Source organism: Scyliorhinus torazame, chromosome 4 (genome assembly GCF_047496885.1).
Source record: "Scyliorhinus torazame isolate Kashiwa2021f chromosome 4, sScyTor2.1, whole genome shotgun sequence".
NCBI lineage: Eukaryota > Metazoa > Chordata > Chondrichthyes > Carcharhiniformes > Scyliorhinidae > Scyliorhinus > Scyliorhinus torazame.
Window position 1 is genome coordinate 354401752 of NC_092710.1, and position 23845 is coordinate 354425596.

Below are 23845 nucleotides of genomic sequence, written 5' to 3' on the forward strand. Positions count from 1 at the left end.
GTTGAGGGAAGGGCAGGATTGGCAGCTAAACCTTCCAGGATTTAGATGTTTCAGGCGGGATAGAGGGGGATGTAAAAGGGGAGGTGGAGTTGCGCTACTTGTTCGGGAGAATATCACAGCTGTACTGCGAGAGGACACCTCAGAGGGCAGTGAGGCTATATGGGTAGAGATCAGGAATAAGAAGGGTGCAGTCACAATGTTGGGGGCTTACTACAGGCCTCCCAACAGCCAGCGGGAGATAGAGGAGCAGATAGGTAGACAGATTTTGGAAAAGAGTAAAAACAACAGGGTTGTGGTGATGGGAGACTTCAACTTCCCCAATATTGACTGGGACTCACTTAGTGCCAGGGGCTTAGACGGGGTGGAGTTTGTAAGGAGCATCCAGGAGGGCTTCTTAAAACAATATGTAGACAGTCCAACTAGGGAAGGGGCGGTACTGGACCTGGTACTGGAGAATGAGCCCGGCCAGGTGGTAGATGGTTCAGTAGGGGAGCATTTCGGTAACAGTGACCACAATTCAGTAAGTTTTAAAGTACTGGTGGACAAGGATAAGAGTGGTCCGAGGATGAATGTGCTAAATTGGGGGAAGGCTAATTATAACAATATTAGGCGGGAACTGAAGAACATAGATTGGGGGCGGATGTTTGAGGGCAAATCAACATCTGACATGTGGGAGGCTTTCAAGTGGCAGTTGAAAGGAATACAGGACTGGCATGTTCCTGTGAGGAAGAAAGATAAATACGGCAATTTTCGGGAACCTTGGATGACGAGTGATATTGTAGGCCTCGTCAAAAAGAAAAAGGAGGCATTTGTCAGGGCTAAAAGGCTGGGAACAGACGAAGCCTGCGTGGAATACAAGGAAAGTAGGAAGGAACTTAAGCAAGGAGTCAGGAGGGCTAGAAGGGGTCACGAAAAGTCATTGGCAAATAGGGTTAAGGAAAATCCCAAGGCTTTTTACACGTACATAAAAAGCAAGAGGGTAGCCAGGGAAAGGGTTGGCCCACTGAAGGATAGGCAAGGGAATCTATGTGTGGAGCCAGAGGAAATGGCCGAGGTACTAAATGAATACTTTGCATCAGTATTCACCAAAGAGAAGGAATTGGTAGATGTTGAGTCTGGAGAAGGGGGTGTAGATAGCATGGGTCACATTGTGATCCAAAAAGACGAGGTGTTGGGTGTCTTAAAAAATATTAAGGTAGATAAGTCCCCAGGGCCTGATGGGATCTACCCCAGAATACTGAAGGAGGCTGGAGAAGAAATTGCTGAGGCCTTGACAGAAATCTTTGGATCCTCGCTGTCTTCAGGGGATGTCCCGGAGGACTGGAGAATAGCCAATGTTGTTCCTCTGTTTAAGAAGGGTAGCAAGGATAATCCCGGGAACTACAGGCCGGTGAGCCTTACTTTAGTGGTAGGGAAATTACTGGAGAGAATTCTTTGAGACAGGATCTACTCCCATTTGGAAGCAAATGGACGTATTAGTGAGAGGCAGCACGGTTTTGTGAAGGGGAGGTCGTGTCTCACTAACTTGATAGAGTTTTTCGAGGAGGTCACTAAGATGATTGATGCAGGTAGGGCAGTAGATGTTGTCTATATGGACTTCAGTAAGGCCTTTGACAAGGTCCCTCATGGTAGACTAGTACAAAAGGTGAAGTCACACGGGATCAGGGGTGAGCTGGCAAGGTGGATACAGAACTGGCTAGGCCATAGAAGGCAGAGAGTAGCAATGGAGGGATGCTTTTCTGATTGGAGGGCTGTGACCAGTGGTGTTCCACAGGGATCAGTGCTGGGACCTTTGCTCTTTGTAGTATATATAAATGATTTGGAGGAAAATGTAACTGGTCTGATTAGTAAGTTTGCAGATGACACAAAGGTTGGTGGAATTGCGGATAGCGATGAGGACTGTCGGAGGATACAGCAGGATTTAGATTGTCTGGAGACTTGGGCGGAGAGATGGCAGATGGAGTTTAATCCGGACAAATGTGAGGTAATGCATTTTGGAAGGTCTAATGCAGGTAGGGAATATACAGTGAATGGTAGAACCCTCAAGAGTATTGAAAGTCAAAGAGATCTAGGAGTACAGGTCCACAGGTCATTGAAAGGGGCAACACAGGTGGAGAAGGTAGTCAAGAAGGCATACGGCATGCTTGCCTTCATTGGCCGGGGCATTGAGTATAAGAATTGGCAAGTCATGTTGCAGCTGTATAGAACCTTAGTTAGGCCACACTTGGAGTATAGTGTTCAATTCTGGTCGCCACACTACCAGAAGGATGTGGAGGCTTTAGAGAGGGTGCAGAAGAGATTTACCAGAATGTTGCCTTGTATGGAGGGCATTAGCTATGAGGAGCGATTGAATAAACTCGGTTTGTTCTCACTGGAACGAAGGAGGTTGAGGGGAGACCTGATAGAGGTATATAAAATCATGAGGGGCATAGACAGAGTGGATAGTCAGAGGCTTTTCCCCAGGGTAGAGGGGTCAATTACTAGGGGGCATAGGTTTAAGGTGAGAGGGGCAAGCTTTAGAGTAGATGCACGAGGCAAGTTTTTTACGCAGAGGGTAGTGGGTGCCTGGAACTCGCTACCGGAGGAGGTAGTGGAAGCAGGGACGATAGGGACATTGAAGGGGCATCTTGACAAATATATGAATAGGATGGGAATAGAAGGATACGGACCCAGGAAGTGTAGAAGATTGTAGTTTAGTCGGGCAGCATGGTCGGCACGGGCTTGGAGGGCCGAAGGGCCTGTACCTGTGCTGTACATTTCTTTGTTCTTTGATCCAAACTCTCAATGCTTAGCAATGTTCGGACATGTTAAGCACCGAGTCCCACCAAGATCTTTGGATCGTTCAGTGTCATCCTTAGATCGTTCAATATCCTACATGAGAACCTGCCTCACGTTCTTCCTTTTCCTGTGGAACATCTTATACCTGTCCACTTGAACTTTTAATTGCCCAGTTCTAATGAAGGATCCATATCTGAAACATTCATTTCTCTCCACAGGTGCTGTCAGACATGCTAACATTTTGTAATTTTAAATTTAAATTTCAGTTGCCTGTTTCACCATCTTATACATTTTGTCCAATTTATTTTGTAGTTCCCAAGCTGATTTCTTACAGTTCCACTGTGCTTCCTAAAAATTAAACAAATTTTCACTGCAATTCTGAATCAAAATCATTGATACCAACTAGAAACAGTAACAGTCGCAGCTGAGGCATCCCACCCCACACTCTCACAACTTCTTGAATCAGTACGCTTCATCTCCTATCCCTCAGCCAGTTCTGAAACTCCATGGTTTCAAAGCTTGGCCAGAAGCTTTTCATTTAGCGCTTAATTGAGTACTTTATATCACACTGCAGGGCCCCTCCAGAGTCCACAGGGAAGTCACATCCTCAGAGGACAAGGAAGTTGGCCAGACTGAATTTTGATCAGATGTCATAACCTTCCATTTCCTGTGACAAAGAAGTTGCAGGAATTTATTCCCTTGAGAACAAAATAACTCTTTCAGAGTTTCTTTTCTAACGAGATAGACGTTGAATTTTTCCACAAAAACAAAAAACATGGTTTTCCAGTGGCCAAATGGGGGAAGGCGCCTCGTTCTGCTGTATCCAGCTGTATGAACACTAGGGAAAATATTCGGAAAACGAGTACGATTAAATGCTGACACGTCCCCCATACCCGATGGCCTGCATCCAAGGGACTTAAATGAAATGGTTTTAGAAATAGTGGATGCATTGGTTGTAATCTCTCAAAATCCTCTCGATTTTGGAAAGGGTCCAGCGGATTGGAAAGTCACAAATGTAACACCTCAGTTCTAGAAAGCAGCGAGACAGAAAGCAGGAAACTATAGGCCACACCTGTTATTGGGAAAATGCTAGAATCCATTAAGGAGGCTGTAGCAGGAAATTTAGAAAATTATAATACAGGCAGTGTCAATAAGGTATTATGAATGGGAAATAATGTCTGACAAATTTGTTCGAGTTCTTTGAGGATGTAACAAGCAGGAACCAGTAGATATTGTGTACATGCAGTTTTAACAGGCATTTCATAAGGTGCCACATAAAAGGTTATTTCACAATAGAAGAGTTGTTCATGGTTTTTGGAGTGAAATACTAGCATGGACAGAGGACTGGTTGACAGAGAGGTGGGATGAGTGGGTCATTTTCAGTTTGGAAAACTGTGACAAGTGAAATGCCACAGGGATCAGTGCTGGGGCGTCAACTATTTACCATCTATGTTAATAAACTGGAGCCAAATTTGCTGATGATTCCCAAGTGGGCAATTTGGCAGATGGAATATAATATGGGAATATGTGAGGTTGTTTTCTTTTTGACGAATAGAAAGTAGGACACTATTTAAATGGAGAGAGACTGCAGAATGCTGCAGTACAGAGGGATCTAGGTGTCCTTGTACATGAATTACAAAACGTTAGCATGCGGGTACAGCATGTTTATAGGAAGGGAAATGGAATGCTGGCGTTATTGCAAGGGGAATGGAGTTTAAAAGTTGTAAAGTCTTGCTACAGCTGTACAGGGCATAGGTGAGGCCACACCGAGAGGACTGTGTACAGATTTGGTCTCCTTATTTAAGGAGGGATGTGCTTGTACTGGAAAAGTTTGATAGTTCAATTCGCTGATTCCAGAGATAGTCTTATGAGAAATGCTGAGCAAGTTGGGCCAATACTCATTGGAGTTACGAATTAGATGCAATCTTATTGAAACTTAAGATTCTGAGGGGACTTGACAAGGCAGATGCTGAGAGGATGTTTCCTCTTCCACAAGGTGGTGACAGAGTTTAAAAATAAGCGGTCATCCTTTTGAGATGGAAATGAGGAATTTCTTCTCTCAAGAGGATTATGTCATGTCTTTGGATTGGATTGGATTTGTTTCTCATCACGTGTACAGAGGTACAGTGAACAGTATTTTTCTGCGAGCCGCTCAACAGATCATTAAGTACATGAAAAGCCTAGGAAATAAAAGAAAATACATAATAGGGCAACACAAGGTACACAATGTAACTACATAAATACCGGCATTGGATGAAGCATACAGGGTGTAGTGTTAATGAGGTCAGTCCATAAGAGGGTCGTTTAGGAGTCTGGTAACAGTGGGGAAGAAGCTGTTTTTGAGTCTGTCCGTGCGTGTTCTCAGACTTCCGCATCTTCTGCCCGATGGAAGAAGTTGGAAGAGTGAGTAAGCCGGGTGGGAGTGGTCTTTGATTATGCTGCCCGCTTTCCCCAGGCAGCGGGAGGTGTAGATGGAGTCAATGGATGGGAGGCAGGTTTGTGTGATGGACTGGGCTGTGTTCACGACCCTCTGAAGTTTCTTGCAGTCCTGGGCAGAGCAGTTGCCGTACCAGGCTGTGATGCAGCCAGATAGGATGCTTTCTATGGTGCAGCTGTAAAAGTTGGTAAAAGTTCACGTGGACATGCCAAATTTCCTTAGTTTCCCGAGGAATTATAGGCGCTGTTGTGCTTTCTTGGTGGTAGCGTTGACGTTGGTGGACCAGGGCAGATTTTTGGAGATGTGCACCCCTAGGAATTTGAAACTGCTAACCATCTCCACGTCGGCCCTGTTGATGCCGACAGGGGTGTGTACAGTACTTTGCTTCCTGAAGTCAATGACCAGCTCTTTAGTTTTGCTGGCATTGAGGGAGTGATTGTTGTCGCTGCACCACTCCACTAGGTTCTCTATCCCCCATCTGTATTCTGACTCGTCGTTATTCGAGATCCGGCCCATGATGGTCGTATCGTCAGCAAACTTGTAGATGGAGTTGGAACCAAATTTTGCCACGCAGTGGTGTGTGTACAGGGAGTAGACGAGGGAGCAAAGTACGCAGTCTTGCGGGGCCCCAGTATTGAGGACTATTGTGGAGGAGGTGTTGTTGTTTATTCTTACTGATTGTGGTCTGTGGGTCAGAAAGTCGAGGATCCAGTGCAGTTGTGTTTGGAACTCTCTTCCACATTAAGCACTGGAGGATGAGCCAATGAATATATTCTAGGCTGAGTTAGTTAGATTTTTGACCGATCAGGGACTCAAGAGTTATAAGAAACAGGCAGGAAAATGGGATATGGTCACAATCAGATCAGACAGGCTTTGGAGAGGGTACAAAGGGGACTTTCAAGGATGTTGCCTGAAGTGAAAAATTTGAATTCTGAGGAATGATTGTATAGGCTGGAGCTGTTTTCTTTCGGAAGTTTGAGAGGAAGCTGAGGCAAGACCAAGATAAAGTGTATGAAATATGTGGGGTAGGAAGATCTTTGGTTGAGGGTCCATAAAAAGGGGCATATGAATTTAAGGTAAGAGGTTCAGAAGGGATTTGAGGGGAAAGTATTTCACCCAAAGGGTGGTGGGAATCTGAAACTCACTGCCTGAGAGCATAGTAGAGGCAGAAATCCTCAATACCGTTAAAAATTGCTTGAATGTGTACTCGAAGTGCTGTACCCTACAAGGTTATTGACCAAGAGCAGGAACGAGGGATTAGACTGGATAGCTAATTGTCTTTTTAAAATTAAAAAAAAAAATTTTTTTTAGAGTACCCAATTATTTTTTTCCAATTAAGGGGCAATTTAGTGTGGCCAATCCACCTAACCAGTACATCTTTGGATTGTGGGGGTGAAACCCATGCAGACAGGGGGAGAATGTGCAAACTCCACAGACAGTGACGCAGGACCAGGATTCGTACCCGGGTCCTCAGCGCCGTAGTCCCAGTGCTAACCACTCTGCTGCCCTTGGATAGCTAATTGTCGACCAGCAAGGACACAGAATCTTTACAGTATTGGAGGTGATCATTCGGCGCCTAAAGGCACAGCTCCCTCTTTCCCCAGTACTGGCACCAATGCCAGTGTAAACTCCCTTCTGTCTCCGACACAATATACCCTTTAAATCCAATAAAACTTTCTTACTTCTGTTTCTCTGCTTTGTACTGCTGAGTGCAATCATCAAACAACTTCTGATTCATCTCCATAAATAGCTTCAATGCATTGTAAATCAATCCATGGATTGTCCTGAATAGAGATAAGACATTTTAACATTAGGAGAGCTTGCTGTAGATTTAATACAATTTAGCTCGCTTCAATGTACATTAACCTACATTTTACAAAGATTTTAACAACCAATAACATGTACTGAGAAGATACTCACTTCAGTTTACCAGAGGAAATGACAACCAGCTATTGCACTCAATTACTAAACCTCCAAAAATGCCCAAAGCCCAAACTGACTAACATGGGTTCAGAAGTGACCACTGAAGGATTCGCTGAAATTACTACATCTCCCAGCCCCACTTTCTCGGCTCTTTAGGCTGTGGACCCACCGTGGCTAAGTAAGGTGCCCCAAATGACTTCCCACTTTATCCCACACGTCAAGCCACACAATCTGCTGCAAAACGGTAAATGAAGGCAGACTTACTTGTTCCAGTGACTTTTAGAGTTTTTATAGAGTGCAGGGAACATTATAGGGAGGATCCTGGCAGCATTATCACTGATCAAACTCATGATATACTCATTGTTCCAATAATACAAAGCTCGCTCTGCCACCTGAAACAGGACAACATCAGTATAATTAAAAAACCTACTTCACAACATTTACCACGCATAGAACATAGAACATTACAGCGCAGTACAGGCCCTTCGGCCCTCGATGTTGCGCCGACCTGCGAAACCACTCGAAAGCCCATCTACACTATTCCCTTATCGTCCATATGTCTATCCAATGACCATTTGAATGCCCTTAGCGTTGGCGAGTCCACTACTGTTGCAGGCAGGGCATTCCACGCCCTTACTACTCTCTGAGTAAAGAACCTACCTCTGACATCTGTCCTATATCTATCTCCCCTCAATTTAAAGCTATGTCCCTTCGTGCTAGACATCACCATCCGAGGAAAAAGGCTCTCACTGTCCACCCTATCCAATCCTCTGATCATCTTGTGTGCCTCAATTAAGTCACCTCTTAATCTTCTTCTCTCTAACGAAAACAGCCTCAAGTCCCTCAGCCTTTCCTCATAAGATCTCCCCTCCATATCAGACAACATCCTGGTAAATCTCCTCTGCACCCTTTCCAATGCTTCCACATCCTTCCTATAATGCGGCGACCAGAATTGCACGTAATACTCCAAATGCGGCCGCACCAGAGTTTTGTACAGCTGCAACATGACCTCATGGTTCCGAAACTCAATCCCTCTACCAATAAAAGCTAACACACCATATGCCTTCTTAACAACCCTCTCAACCTGGGTGGCAACTTTCAGGGATCTATGTACATGGACACCGAGATCTCTCAGCTCATCCACACTGCCAAGAACCTTACCATTAGCCCAGTACTCTGTCTTCCTGTTACTCCTTCCAAAATGAATCACCTCACACTTTTCTGCATTAAACTCCATTTGCCACCTCTCAGCCCAGCGCTGCAGTTTATCTATGTCCCTCTGTAACTTGTAACATCCTTCCGCACTATCCACAACTCCACCGACTTTAGTGTCATCTGCAAATTTACACACCCATCCTTCTATGCCCTCCTCCAGGTCAAAAATGACAAACAGCAGTGGCCCCAAAACAGATCCTTGTGGTACACCACTAGTAACTGGACTCCAGTTTGAACATTTCCCATCAACCACCACCGTTTGTCTTCTTCCAGCTAGCCAATTTCTGATCCAAACTGCTAAATCACCCTGAATCCCATGCCTCTGTATTTTCTGCAGTAGCCTACCGTGAGGAACATTATCAAATGCTTTACTGAAATCCATATACACCACATCAACTGCTTTACCCTCATCCACCTGTTTGGTCACCTTCTCAAAGAACTCTATAAGGTTTGTGAGGCACGACCTACCCTTCACAAAACCTTGTTGACTATCTCTAATCAAATTATTCCTTTCCAGATGATTATACATCCTATCTCTTATAAACCTTTCCAAGATTTTGCCCACAACAGAAGTAAGGCTCACTGGGTTTTCTCTACTCCCCTTCTTGAACAAGGGGACAACATTTGCTATCCTCCAGTCTTCTGACACTATTCCTGTAGACAAAGATGACTTAAAGATCAAAGCCAAAAGCTCAGCAATCTCCTCCCTAGCTTCCCTGAGAATCCTAGGATAAATCCCATCCAACCCAGGGGACTTAACTATTTTCACACTTTCCAGAATTGCTAACACATCCTCCTTATGAACCTCAACCCCTTCTATTCTAGCAGCCTGAATCTCAGTATTCTCCTCGACAACATTGTCTTTTTCCTGTGTGAATACTGACGAAAAATATTCATTTAGCGCCTCTCCTATCTCCTCGGACTCCAGGCACAACTTCCCACGACTGTCCTTGACTGGCCCTACTCTTACCCGAGTCATTTGTTTATTCCTGACATATCTAGAGAAAGCTTGAGGGTTATCCTTGATCCTACCTGCCAAAGACTTCTCATGTCCCCTCCTGGCTCTTCTTAGCTCTCTTTTTAGGTCCTTCCTAGCTAACGTGTAACTCTCGAGCGCCCTAACTGAACCTTCATGTCTCATCTTTATATAAGCCTCCTTCTTCCTCTTGACAAGTGTTTCGACTGCTTAGTAAACCACGGTTCCCTTGATCGACCACTTCCTCCCTGCCTGACAGGTACATACTTATCAAGGACACGCAGTAGCTGTTCCTTGAACAAGCTCCACATTTGCATTGTGCCCATGCCCTGCAGTTTTCCTCTCCATCCGATGCATCCTAAGTCTTGCCTCATCGCATCATAATTGCCTTTCCCCAAGATATAACTCTTGCCCTGCGGTTTATACCTATCCCTTTCCATCACTAAAGTAAACTTAATCGAATTGTGGTCACTATCACCAAAGTGCTCACCTACCTCCAAATCTAACACCTGTCCTGGTTCATTACCCAGTACCAAATCCAATATGGCCTCGCCTCTCGTTGGCCTATCTACATACTGTGTCAGGAAACCCTCCTGTACACATTAGACAAAAACAGACCCATCTAAAGTACTCGAACTATAGCGTTTCCAGTCAATATTTGGAAAGTTAAAGTCCCCCATAACAACTACCCTGTTGCTTTTCGCAGGGCTTCCCTCAACAAGTGGAGAGTTACTGCAACTTCTAATAATATTCTTTAATTATAATCTTTATTAGTGTCACACGTAGACTTACATTAATACAATGAAGTTACAGTGAAAATCGCCTACTACAGCGCCTGTCGGGTACACAGAGGGAGAATACAGAATGTCCAATTCATCTAACAAGCATGTCTTTCGGGACTTGTGGGAGGAAACCGGAGCACGCGGCGAAAACCCATGCAGACACAGGGAGAACATGCAGACTCCGCACAGACAGTGACCCAAGCCAGGAATCGAACCTGGGGCCCTGGTGCAGTGAAGCAAAACAAAAAAAGTGCTAATCACTGTGCTCCCGTGCAAGCCTTTCAGTTAAACAAAGGTCAGGCAATGGGAAAGGATAAAGACAGATGCAGGATGTGCATGAATTGGACTAACAATCACCACACACGACTCTAGATGCTGCCAGGCTCTGCTGCGCAGGGTAGAAGAAGAGTTGCAGAATAATCACTGCACACTTGAGCACTCATCAGTGTCTGTTTTAATTGGAAAGGACACCTTGATTTGGCAAAAGTGGAAGAGGGAAGGGGCACACAAGAAATTCAAAAGCAGCAAGGAAAACAAAAGTGGCCATTTTACCCTCATTAGCAAGGAAATTCCAGAGTAAGAGTTTCTGGGAATGCTGCGGTTACCTGAAAGTGTGGACTGGAAACACATTTAGCGAGTTGTCGGAAAAGTGGCTCCATTACTTTCACAAACTCGGAGGGTTCGATGACATCGAGAATTTCTTCCAGTTCGTTTAGAAACATCACTTCCTTTGGACTGTGTGTTTTCGGCCAGAACTTGAGCAAACCTACGATCACCTGGCATGGAAACAAGGCAGATATGAGACATATTTTCACATTAGAAGTAACAGACTGGAATCCTGGGATAGGCGCATGTACAGCAAGTGGTTCAGCAACAGGATTATACACTGGGTGGTACAGCGGTACTGTGACTTCAACATTCCTCCCCACATACATTGCTGGCAGTTTTTTATTCTTCTCTGTAATGTCATGCATTTGAGTGGAGTTTTTTTCTGAATATATATGGATTGAAGAAAATTTTATTTTTAAAAATGATTCACCTGACTGTGAAGTTAGTCTAATAAATAATAATCTTTATTGTCACAAGTAGGCTTAACATTAACACTGCAATGAAGTTACTGTGAAAATGCGCTAGTCACCACATTCCGGCGCCTGTTCGGGTACACTGAAGGAGAATTCAGAATGTCCAATTCACCTAACAGCACATCGTTCGGGACTTGTGGGAGGAAACCGGAGCACCCGGAGGAAACACACGCAGACACAGAGAGTATGTGCAGACTCCCCACAGACAGTGACACAAGGCGGATGTCGAACCTGGGCCCCTGGCGCTGTGAAGCAACAGTGCTAACCACTGTGCTACTGTGCCGCTCTCGTGGTGATAACATGGAAATAAGCAGGACACACCTATTTAATCAGGCTTAGAATAGTACCTGCTGGTTTAGGAAAAATAATTCAATAAGATGAGTATCAGAAGTGAGGTCAATACATATTCTACTCAATTTAGAACCAAGAACAGAAGAAAGTCATGTCATAATCAGAGTTGCATGTACAGACAGCCACAATCAGTAACCATCAGTCAGAACGATATCACAGGCATCCATTAGTGACCACGAGAGACAGATCTGTATCAATACAACGCAGTTTGATGATCAAAAATCAATCCCCACACCCCCACACAAAGCACTTAAGCCCCCAAAAAGGTAGATTCCAGAAGCACCTTCAACTATAGTTATTGAATTGCAGCTGTGAAATTATAGGGCTGTGAAGAAGCATCTTTCCATATTTAGTTTAGGCTTCTGCATTAATAAGTAAGCGGAGATATAGAGGAGGCACTTATGAAATCAATGTTGTGGGGAGGGGCAGACTGAGAAAATGGTAAATGATTTTCTTTCAACTGCCAGCAGAGCCCAAGGTGGTTCTGAGGGAAGCAAAATGGAGAAACTGGTCAATTTAGATCTGAATGTGCAAGACAAGGTCACCCAGTTTAGGGACAGGGGTGAAAAATATTTAACAAAGAAAACATGCAAGTTTCAGAACAGTTATATCAGACCAACAAGACGTCAATTGCTTTTTACTCACCGGCTCTGTAAGGCTGCTGTCTTTCTCAAGGAACTGCACCACACAGTAGGCCAGCTGCAGAGACAGAAAGGAGACCATGATCCTTAAGTACACACATTACCCATCTCCCAACGAAGCCTACAGGAGACAACTTGAAGATCGAGCAGTGCGGATATTAGGTCACTGGTCTCTCACTTCTGAGAATTGGTTTCAAATCCTGTTCAGACTGCTGGGATGAAACCCCAGATTGCATTTTAATGTAGCAAAACATCCTAAAGCACATTACAGGAGTGCATCAAACAAAATTCAACATTAAAACAGGAACAAACAATGGCCGTTTCGCCCCTTGAGCCTGTTTTGTGGCATTTGATTTGATTTATTGCCACATGTACCAAAGTACAGTGAAAAGTATTTTTCTGCGGCCGAGGGAACGTACACAGTACGTACATAGTAGACAAAAGAATAATCAACAGAGAACATTGACAAATGGTACATTGACAAACAGTGATTGGTTACAGTGTGGAACAAGAGGCCAAACAAAGCAAATACATGAGCAAGAGCAGCATAGGTCGTCGTGAATAGTGTTCTTACAGGGAACAGATCAGTCTGAGGGGAAGTCGTTGAGGAGTCTTGTAGCTGTGGGGAAGAAGCTGTTCCTATGTCTGGATGTGAGGGTCTTCAGACTTCTGTACCTTCTGCCTGATGGAAGGGTCTGGAAGAAGGCAATGCCTGGGTGGGATGGGTCTCTGATAATGCTGTCTGCCTTTCTGAGGCAGTGGGAGGTGGAGACAGAATCAATGGGAGGATGGCAAGCTTGTGTGATGCGTTGGGCTGAGTTCACCACACTCGGCAGTTTCTTGCGATCTTGGACCGAGCAGTTGCCATACCAGGCTGTGATGCAGCTGGATAGGATGCTCTCTATTGCACATCTGTAGAAGTTTGGGAGAGTCGATGCAGACATGCCAAATTTCTTTAGCTTCCGTAGGAAGTAGAGACGTTGTGGGGCTTTCTTGACTGTTGCATCAGTGTACCAGGACAGACTGTTGGTGATGGTGACCCGAGGAACTTAAAGCTATCGACCATCTCCACTTCGGAACCATTGATGCAGACGGGAGTGTGCGTCGTGCTACGCTTCCTGAAGTCGATGATCAGTTCCTTGGTCTTTCCATCATTTAGAGAGAGGTTGTTTTCGGTACACCATGCAGCCAAGTGATTTATCTGCCTTCTGTAGTCTGATTCGTCGTTGTTTGAGATACGGCCCACCACAGTCATATCATCCGCAAACCTATAGATTGAGTTGGAGTTAAATCTTGCCACAGTCGCGTGTGTATAGGCAGTACAGTAGAGGACTGAGCACACATCCTTGCGGGGCCCCGGTGTTGGGGACTATTATGGAGGAGGTGCTGTTACCTATCCTGACAGATTGCGGTCTGTTGGTGAGGAAGTCGAGGATCCAGCTGCACAGGGAGGGGTCAAGTCCAAGATTGTGGAGTTTGGTTATTAGTCTTGTTGGGATAATGGTGTTGAAGGCGAAGCTGTAGTCTATGAACAGCAGTCTTACATAGGTGTCCTTGTTGTTGAGCTGTTCGAGTGGTGATTGTAGAGCCAGTGAGATAGCATCTGCTGTGGACGAGTTGCGGTGATAGGCAAACTGCTGTGGGTCGAGACCGCCTGGGAGGCTGGCAGTGATCCGTCTCATGACTAGCCGCTCAAAGCATTTCATGATAACAGACGTTAGGGGACTTCCGGGTGCGGCGATGACCAGCTAAGTCGCACGTTTCGGCAGCTCCCGGTGGAACGGACTTTTGGGCTCTTGATAGGAGCCCCAACGGCAATTTTAACGGCTAAAAACACCGTGCGGTAAACCAGAAGGGTGTTCCCCCTGGACACGGATGGAAAAAGGAGAGGAAAGTGGCCGGATTGCAGCGGATCCTTTGGAACAACGGCAAGGAAGGCAAGCAGAAACCAAGATGGCGTCGGAAGGTGGCAGTTTCATATGGGGCCCTGAACAACAAGAGTTCTTGAAACGCTGCGTGGAGGAGATAAAAAAGGAAATGAAGAAAGAGTTGTTGGCCCCGATATTACAGGCGAATGAAGGGCTGAAAGAGGAACAAAAGACCCAGGAGCAGGAGCTTCGGGTCGTGAAGGCGAAAGCAGCAGAGAATGAGAACGATATACAGGGCCTGGTGGTGAAGTCGGAGATACAGGAGGCACACCAGAAACGATCTGTGGAGAGGTTGGAGGCACTGGAAAACAACGCAAGGAGGAACAACTTGAGGATTCTTGGCCTTCCTGAAGGTGTGGAGGGGGCGGACGTCGGGGCATATGTGAGCACGATGCTGCACTCGTTAATGGGAGCGGAGGCCCCGACGGGTCCGTTGGAGGTGGAGGGAGCATACCGAGTTATGGTGCGAGGATCGAGAGCAGGAGAAACTCCCAGAGCCATAGTGGTGAGATTTCTCCGTTTTAAGGATAGAGAAATGGTCCTTAGATGGGCGAAGAAAACTCGGTGTAGTAAATGGGAGAACGCGGTGATCCGCGTCTATCAAGATTGGAGTGCGGAGGTGGCGAGAAGGAGGGCGAGCTTTAATCGGGCCAAAGCGGTACTTCACAAAAAGAAGATGAAATTTGGAATGCTGCAACCGGCAAGACTGTGGGTCACATATCAAGGGAGGCACCACTACTTTGAGACGGCGGATGAAGCGTGGACTTTTATTGTAGAAGAAAAATTGGAATGATTGGATTACGAAAATGAACGTCTGGACAAAGTGGTGGGACGAGTGGGGGGGGGGGGGCGAAGAGGGGTTTTATGATTTAATCCTGCGGTATGGTAACTTTTCTTTCTCCCACAGGTGGTGATGGGGGGAGGTGGGGAGGGAGAGGAGATGGGGCGTTGGCCAAGGGAGGCGGGGCCGAGGGAGAGGCGCGGGCTTGGTTCCCGCGCTATGATAATTATGGCGGGAATAGAGAAGCAGGAAGGAGGGGGCGTCGCACGGTGCGAGCCGTGATCACGGGGGGAAGCCGAGGTCAGCCAGAGTTTGCTGACTTCTGGGAGCAACATGGGGGGAGTAATTACGCTAGCGGGGGGCCTAGCCGGGGGGGGGGGGGGGGGGGGGGGGGGGGGGGGGGGGGGGAATTACTGGGTTGCTGCTGCTGGGGAAAGGGGGGAGTGGGTACAGGAAAGGATGGGCGGGGGGGCACCGTCTGGGAGAGATACAGCTGCGTGGGAACTGGGTGAGAAGCTGGAAAAAGATGATGGCTAACCGGCAAGGGGGGGTGGTGGGAAGCCCCCCAACTCGGCTGATCACGTGGAACGTGAGGGGGCTTAACGGGCCGATAAAGAGGGCACGAGTACTCGCACACCTTAAGAAACTTAAAGCAGATGTGGTTATGTTACAGGAAACGCACCTGAAACTGATAGACCAGGTTAGGTTGCGCAAAGGATGGGTAGGGCAGGTGTTCCATTCGGGGCTGGATGCGAAAAACAGGGGGGTGGCTATATTAGTGGGGAAGCGGGTAATGTTCGAGGCAAAGACTATAGTGGCGGATAACGGGGGCAGATACGTGATGGTGAGTGGCAAATTACAGGGAGAGATGGTGGTTTTGGTAAACGTGTATGCCCCGAACTGGGACGATGCCAATTTTATGAGGCGAATGCTAGGACGCATCCCAGACCTAGAGACCGGAAAGCTGATAATGGGGGGAGACTTTAACACGGTGTTGGAACCAAGGCTGGATAGGTCGAAGTCCAGGACTGGTAGGAGGCCGGCAGCAGCCAAGGTGCTTAAGGATTTTATGGAGCAGATGGGAGGGGTGGACCCGTGGAGATTCAGTAGACCTAGGAGTAAGGAGTTCTCGTTTTTCTCCTATGTCCATAAAGTCTATTCACGCATAGACTTTTTTGTGTTGGGTAGGGCATTGATCCCGAGGGTGAGGGGAACGGAATATACGGCTATAGCCATTTCGGATCATGCCCCACACTGGGTAGACCTGGAGATAGGGGAGGAAACAAGAGGGCGTCCACCCTGGAGAATGGACATGGGACTAATGGCGGATGAGGGGGTGTGCCTAAGGGTGAGGGGATGCATTGAAAAGTATTTGGAACTCAATGACAATGGGGAGGTTCAGGTGGGAGTGGTCTGGGAAGCGTTGAAGGCGGTGGTTAGGGGGGAGCTGATATCAATAAGGACACATAAAGGGAAGCAGGAGAGTAAGGAACGGGAGCGGTTGCTGCAAGAACTTTTGAGGGTGGACAGACAATATGCGGAAGCACCGGAGGAGGGACTGTATAGGGAAAGGCAAAGGCTGCATGTGGAGTTTGACTTGCTGACTACAGGCACTGCAGAGGCACAATGGAGGAAGGCGCAGGGTGTACAGTATGAATATGGAGAGAAGGCGAGCAGATTGCTGGCACACCGATTGAGGAAAAGGGGAGCAGCGAGGGAAATAGGGGGGGTGAGAGACGAAGATGGAGAGACGGAGCGGGGAGCGGAGAGAGTGAATGAAGTGTTCAAGACATTTTATAAAAAATTGTATGAAGCTCAACCCCCGGATGGGAGGGAGAGAATGATGGATTTTTTGGATCGGCTGGAAATTCCCAAGGTGGAAGAGCAGGAAAGGGTGGGACTGGGAGCACAGATCACGGTAGAAGAAGTGGTGAAAGGAATTAGGGACATGCAGATGGGAAAGGCCCCGGGACCGGACGGATTCCCAGTTGAATTTTACAGAAAATATTTGGACTTGCTCGCCCCGCTACTGACGAGGACCTTTAACGAGGCAAAGGAAAGGGGACAACTGCCCCCGACTATGTCAGAAGCAACGATATCGCTTCTTTTAAAGAAGGAAAAGGATCCGCTACAATGTGGGTCCTACAGACCAATTTCCCTCCTCAATGTGGATGCCAAGGTCCTGGCCAAGGTAATGGCAATGAGAATAGAGGAATGTGTCCCGGGGGTGGTTCATGAGGACCAAACTGGGTTTGTGAAGGGGAGACAGCTGAACACGAACATACGGAGGTTGTTAGGGGTAATGATGATGGCCCCACCAGAGGGTGAAACGGAGATAGTAGTGGCGATGGATGCCGAGAAAGCATTTGATAGAGTGGAATGGGATTACCTGTGGGAGGTGTTGAGGAGATTTGGGTTCGGAGAGGGGTATGTTAGATGGGTGCAGCTGTTGTATAGGGCCCCAGTGGCGAGTGTGGTCACGAATGGACGGGGATCGGCATATTTTCGGCTCCATAGAGGGACAAGGCAGGGATGTCCTCTGTCCCCATTACTGTTTGCACTGGCGATTGAGCCCCTGGCGATAGCGCTGAGAGTTTCCAAGAGATGGAGGGGAATACGTAGGGGAGGAGAAGAACACCGGGTATCTTTATATGCGGATGATCTGCTACTATATGTGGCGGATCCAGCGGAGGGGATGCCAGAAATAATGCGGATACTTGGGGAGTTTGGGGATTTTTCAGGGTATAAATTGAACATGGGGAAGAGTGAGCTGTTTGTGGTGCATCCAGGGGAGCAGAGTAGAGAAATAGAAGACCTACCGTTGAGGAAGGTAACAAGAGACTTTTGTTACCTGGGGATCCAGATAGCTAAGAATTGGGGCACATTGCACAGGCTAAATTTGACGCGGTTGGTGGAACAGATGGAGGAAGATTTCAAGAGATGGGATATGGTAGCATTGTCAATGGCAGGGAGGGTGCAGGCGGTTAAGATGGTGGTCCTCCCGAGATTCCTCTTTGTGTTTCAGTGCCTCCCGGTGGTGATCACGAAGGCTTTCTTCAAAAGGATAGAAAAGAGTATCATTGGTTTTGTTTGGGCCGGGAAGACTCCGAGAGTGAGGAAGGGATTCTTACAGCGTAGTAGGGATAGGGGGGGGCTGGCACTACCGAGCCTAAGTGAGTATTATTGGGCCGCTAATATTTCAATGGTGAGTAAGTGGATGGGAGAGGAGGAAGGAGCGGCGTGGAAGAGATTAGAGAGGGCGTCCTGTAGGGGGACCAGCCTGCAGGCTATGGTGACAGCCCCATTGCCGTTCTCACCGAGGAACTATACCACGAGTCCGGTGGTGGTAGCTACACTGAAGATTTGGGGACAGTGGAGACGACATAGGGGAAAGACCGGAGCATTGGGGGGGTCCCCGATAAGAAACAACCATAGGTTTGCCCCGGGGGGAATGGATGGGGGATATGGAATGTGGCAAAGAGCAGGTATAACGCAATTGAAAGATCTATTTGTGGATGGGAAGTTCGCGAGTCTGGGAGTGCTGACCGAGAAATATGGGTTGCCCCAAGGGAATGCATTCAGGTACATGCAATTGAGGGCTTTTGCGAGGCAACAGGTGAGGGAATTCCCGCAGCTCCCGACACAAGAGGTGCAGGACAGAGTCATCTCAAAGAAATGGGTGGGGGACGGTAAGGTGTCGGATATATATAGGGAAATGAGAGACGAAGGGGAGACTATGATGGACGAACTAAAAGGGAAATGGGAAGAAGAGCTAGGGGAGGAGATCGAGGAGGGGATGTGGGCAGATGCCCTAAACAGGGTAAACTCGTCGTCCTCGTGCGCCAGGCTAAGCCTGATTCAGTTTAAGGTATTACACAGGGCACATATGACTGGAACACGGCTCAGTAAATTTTTTGGGGTGGAGGATAGGTGTGCGAGGTGCTCGAGAAGCCCAGCGAATCATACCCATATGTTTTGGTCATGCCCGGCACTACAGGGGTTTTGGATGGGGGTGACAAAGGTGCTTTCGAAAGTAGTAGGAGTCCGGGTCGAACCAAGCTGGGGGTTGGCTATATTTGGGGTTGCACAAGAGCCGGGAGTGCAGGAGGCGAAAGAGGCCGATGTTTTGGCCTTTGCGTCCCTAGTAGCCCGGCACAGAATATTGCTAATGTGGAAAGAAGCCAAGCCCCCGGGGGTGGAGACCTGGATAAATGATATGGCGGGGTTCATAAAGTTAGAGCGGATTAAGTTCGTCCTAAGGGGGTCGGCTCAAGGGTTTACTACGCGGTGGCAACCGTTCGTCGAATATCTTGCAGAAAGATAGATGGGGGAAAAAAAAAAGAAGGCAGCAGCAGCAGCAGCAGCCCAGGACTTGGGGGGGGGGAGGGGGAGAGAGGGATGGGGGTGGGGGGGGGGGGGGGGGTGGCCTGAGACAAGGCAGTTGCCAATTAGGGCTAGTTTTTATTTTTGTTATTTAATATTTATTTATTTGTTGTTGTTTTTGTTTAAATAAAAAAGGTCATTATTATCTGTATTGTTACAATGTTGTGTAAAGGATGCACAATGTACTGTGTTGGTTGACCAAAAATTTTCAATAAAATATTATTTTAAAAAAAAAATGATAAACAGACGTTAGGGCCACCGGTCGGTAGTCGTTGAGGCAGGCTACCTTGTTCTTCTTCGGTACTCTTATTATGGTGGTCTTCTTGAAGAAGATGGGGACCTCAGAGCGGAGGAGTGAGGTGGTGAAGATATCTGCAAAAACACTCGCCAGCTGGTCTGCGCAGGCTCCGAGTGCTCGCCCAGGGACTCCGTCGGGGCCCGTCGCTTTCCGCGGATTCACTTTCAAGAAGGCAGCTCTTACCTCTGGTGCTGTAATAGTGGGTGTGGGTGTGTCCAGAGCTGTCGGCGCAGGTGGCACTGATACATTGGCTGACTGCTCAAAGTGGGCATAGAACTTGTTCAGATCATCGGGTAGGGATGCTCCAGCCCCAGATATTCCACCTGTCCTTGTTTTATAGCCTGTGATCTTGTGTAGGCCCTGCCATAGTTGGCTAGTTGACATTCAGTGAGACCAACTATAGACCAGTTATTCTCACTTCAGTGACTGGGAAACTATGGGGCAAAATCAATAATGACTTAGATAATTGCAGGATAATGAAGGAAAGCTAGCATGGATTCATAAGGGTAAATCATGTTTAACTAACTTGTTTTTGTTTGAGGAGATAACAAAGAAGGTTGATAAGGGCAATACTGTTGATGTGATATATATGGAGTTTCAAAAGGCATTTGATAAGAGTGCCACACAACAGACTTGTGAGAAAAATTATTTTTTTTCTTAAATTCAGAGTACCACATTTTTTTTTTCAATTAAGGGGCAATTTAGCCTGGCCAATCCAGCTAGCCAGCACATCTTTTGAGTTGTGGGGGTGAGAAACACGGGGAGAATGTGTAAACTCCACACGGACAGTGACCTGGGGCTGGGATCAAACCCACATCCTTAGCACTGAGACATCAGTGCTAACCACTGCGCCATCGTGCTGCCTTGTGAGCAAAATTCTATCAAATGGAATAAAGGAAAAGCAGGTTTGATCGAGGTCAACAATAGGAAATTAAACTGCTATTTACAAGGTTACGGGGATGAGGTAGGGGAGTGGGAGTAGGTAGAATGCTCTTTCAGAGAGCCAGTGCAGACTTGATGGGCCAAACAGCTTCCCTCTACTCTGTAAAGGTTCTCTGATCTTAGTTGATCTAACTATTAATTCTTAGACCATGTGCTATAGTATTAGACTTACCAACCAGCAGAAATATTTTATCTCCATCTACCTTAGCTGTTCTCCTAATATCTGGAACATTTGATCATCCCTAATCTTCTGAACCCCACCTAACCTTTGGACACGAAGGGCCAATTTAGTATGGCCAATTCATGTAACCTATACATCTTTGGACTGTGGAAGGAAACGGGAGCTATACCCATGCAGACACGGGGAGAACGTGCAAACTCCACACAGTCACCCAAGGTCAGAATCAAACCCAGACCCTGGCGGCAGCAGTGCTAGCCACTGTGCCACCCACTCTGGTGTTGGCTGGAACTACAAAACCTTGTCGAGGCCCCTAACACTAACTGCTTGAGACACCAACACCCCCATTGTTCAAAAGGGCCACAGCAGCATATCCAGCTGTACTGACCACCATCACCACGCACCACACCCTACCCTCAAATCAACCCAAAGTCAAAAATCCTTTGGAGCATCTCCATCATACAAAATAATGTGTGCAGGTTTGAATCCCTATGAGGTGAAATATTCCTTACCTGTGGGTGGTAGACACTGAGACTTTTCACCTTGTGCAATGGTAGTAATACTCTGATCAGGAACATTTTATGCTCTTCTTTCAAAGGTAATGCAAATCCATTGATGATACTGGACAAGGAAAGAGGAGAAGATAGAGAAATTAAAACCTTGACAATTAACAGGAGTATTCAAAATTCCACTGCGTATAAATTATTAACTGAGTTTGACATTGAGTGCTTTTGGAGGTTTATTTGTCTAGCAATTCCCATAGAGGCCCCCTAGTTCACCTTCGACTGCCCAGATGGCGGCATGATACAACAATAATTCAGTTATTGACTCATCATGATTCAACACTAACAATTGGTATACAGTAGACCTAGAAAGTATGCACATTAAAATCCCGTGCCTTAGGAACCACACTTCCAAAATCACCTGTTCATCATGAATATGTCATATCAATATATGAACCCTGCACAGAACATAGATTAAAAGCCTCAAAACTAATAAAACAGTTTCTTTCAAATGGAGACTATCAAAGTGATAATGCCACGCCCAGGCTAATGTTTTGGGGACACAGTTTTGAATCCCACTGGTGGAATTTAAATGCAATTAATAAAATCTGGAATCTAAAATCTGAAATATACAGTTAGTCTCATTAATGGTGGCAATGAATCCATTATCGATCGTCATTAAAACCCATCTGGATCACTAATGTCCTTTAGGGAAAGAAATCTGCTGTCCTTACCTGGTCTGGCCTACACGCGAGTCTAAAACCACAGCAATGTGGTTGACTCTTAACTGACCTGAACAAGTCACTCAGTTGAAGGGTAACAGGGGTGTGCAACAAATGCTGGCCCTTCCCACATCACACGAAAGAGCAGAAAAAAAACTTTCCTTTTGGTGTCCACATGGTAACTTACTGCCCATTTCTCTCAAAGCTGCTGACTCTTGTCACAACTGCTACCAGCTCTCCACTACTTCACCCAAGTAGCTGTGCTGTATCAGAGCTCTGGAGGAAATTAACAACCAACCTAATCTTGTCTTTGCCTGTTGTTACGCTACCCTGGGCAAGTGCGCGGTCAATTCCGGCCCTCGTGCTCCGGAGTCACAAGTGAATTAACCAAAAATTCGGATAAAATTCCAGAAATCTTTGGTCGTTGGCGACCCAATAATTACAGTCACTAGGTTAGTAAGTTGAAACACAATTACTGTTTATTTTTAACAAGATTAATGGTGAAATACTCAGCAGCTCCAGCTGGTTAAATATGAATAAGTACCTAACTCGTACTGTGACTTACACACAGGCACACACATGACAAACAAACAGAGTGGGGAGAAAAGGGGAATAAATGTAAATGAAAGATAACGGAGTCTTTGCTTCAGATTATGGGACCTTGCATGCTTTCTCTACAGTAAGATTGGGAATCACAGTCCTGTTTTGCAGCCTGCACTCTCACAATTTCCCCGCTCTCAGTTTCCCTGCCTTCAGGAATTCTAAACCCAGTGGCTTACTGGCAAGAGAGGGTTAGCTGGGTCTTTTTTGAAGAGGCTTAGCAGCAGTTTTCTGGAGAGGATTTTGCTGGCTCTTTTACCTCTGCTATCAGAATCAAAGTGGAACTAAAATGCAACATGCTGCCTTTGAAAAATATTCCAGAGGGATAATATCAAATCACCACCGGTTACCGGGCAGACCACAGCCTTTTAGGCCAATTTACGGGCCACCAGCCACATCAATCAAACAGAGTGCCAGCCAATCCCTTTTGTTTGTGCAAATCCACAATTTAAATCAGCACAGCCACCTGGATCCTTCTATTTAAATTAAAGGCACAGGCTACCGCTTTCTTCTGGTTAAATAAAGGTGGCAGACTGCCTTAAAGACACATGTCCATAAATCAACCATGGGCCAACAATGTAATGGCAAAACATAAAAGGGGGAAACAAGGAAGCAGACAAGGAATTACCAAGGCGGAACAGGAATGACTCTGACACTGTGCACAGTCAAGTAAGAAGTACTGAAGCAGAAATTCTGGCAAATATGCCCTTTAGCTCCAACAGCTACTAGCTCAGCAAGGATTGAATCTGGTGTACATCTAGATTGTACAACTCAGGTATGTGCACTCAACAGTGAACCTACACATGGACTTCAGCTTACGGACTACATTTTTCTAAGTAGATGAAATGAGATTTTCTTCAAAAACAAGAAATAGGAGGAGGTTATTTCAATAGGGGAGGTGCTGGCACAGTGGTATTGTCATGATGAGTAATCCAGAAACCAAGGGTAGTGTTCTGGGGACCCGGATTCGAATCCCACTACGGCAGATGGCAAAATTCAAATTCAATACAACCTGCAATTAAAAAGTCTAATGATAACCATGAAACCATGGTCAATTGTCATCAAAACCCAAACTAATGTCCTTTCAGGAAGGAAATCTGCTGTCCTTACCATCCTAGCCTATATGTGACTGTAGACCCACAGCAATGTGGTGGACTCTCAACTGTCCTCTGAAATGGCCTAGCAAGCCACTCCATTCATGGGTAATTAGGGATGGGCACCAAATGCTGACTGTGCCAGCGACTCCCACATCCCATGAAATAATTTTTTAAAAAGTATTTAGTCATTCTGTCATTCAGCATGATCATGGTTTGTTTTCTATCTCA

The 23845-nt window shown here is 46.4% G+C and overlaps 1 protein-coding gene across 1 annotated transcript in view; it reads right to left on the bottom strand.

The window, feature by feature from the left end:
- Positions 1–23845, bottom strand: part of ppp2r5d (protein phosphatase 2, regulatory subunit B', delta) — a 289898-nt gene that overhangs the window by 42081 nt on the left and 223972 nt on the right. Inside the window, exons 9-13 of the mRNA XM_072500311.1 lie at positions 21208–21316; positions 12190–12243; positions 10717–10887; positions 7403–7530; positions 6898–6999 (exon numbers count right to left, since the gene is read on the bottom strand). Coding sequence (XP_072356412.1) covers positions 6898–6999; positions 7403–7530; positions 10717–10887; positions 12190–12243; positions 21208–21316 — 564 coding nt within the window. The remainder of the gene's footprint in view (positions 1–6897; positions 7000–7402; positions 7531–10716; positions 10888–12189; positions 12244–21207; positions 21317–23845) is intronic.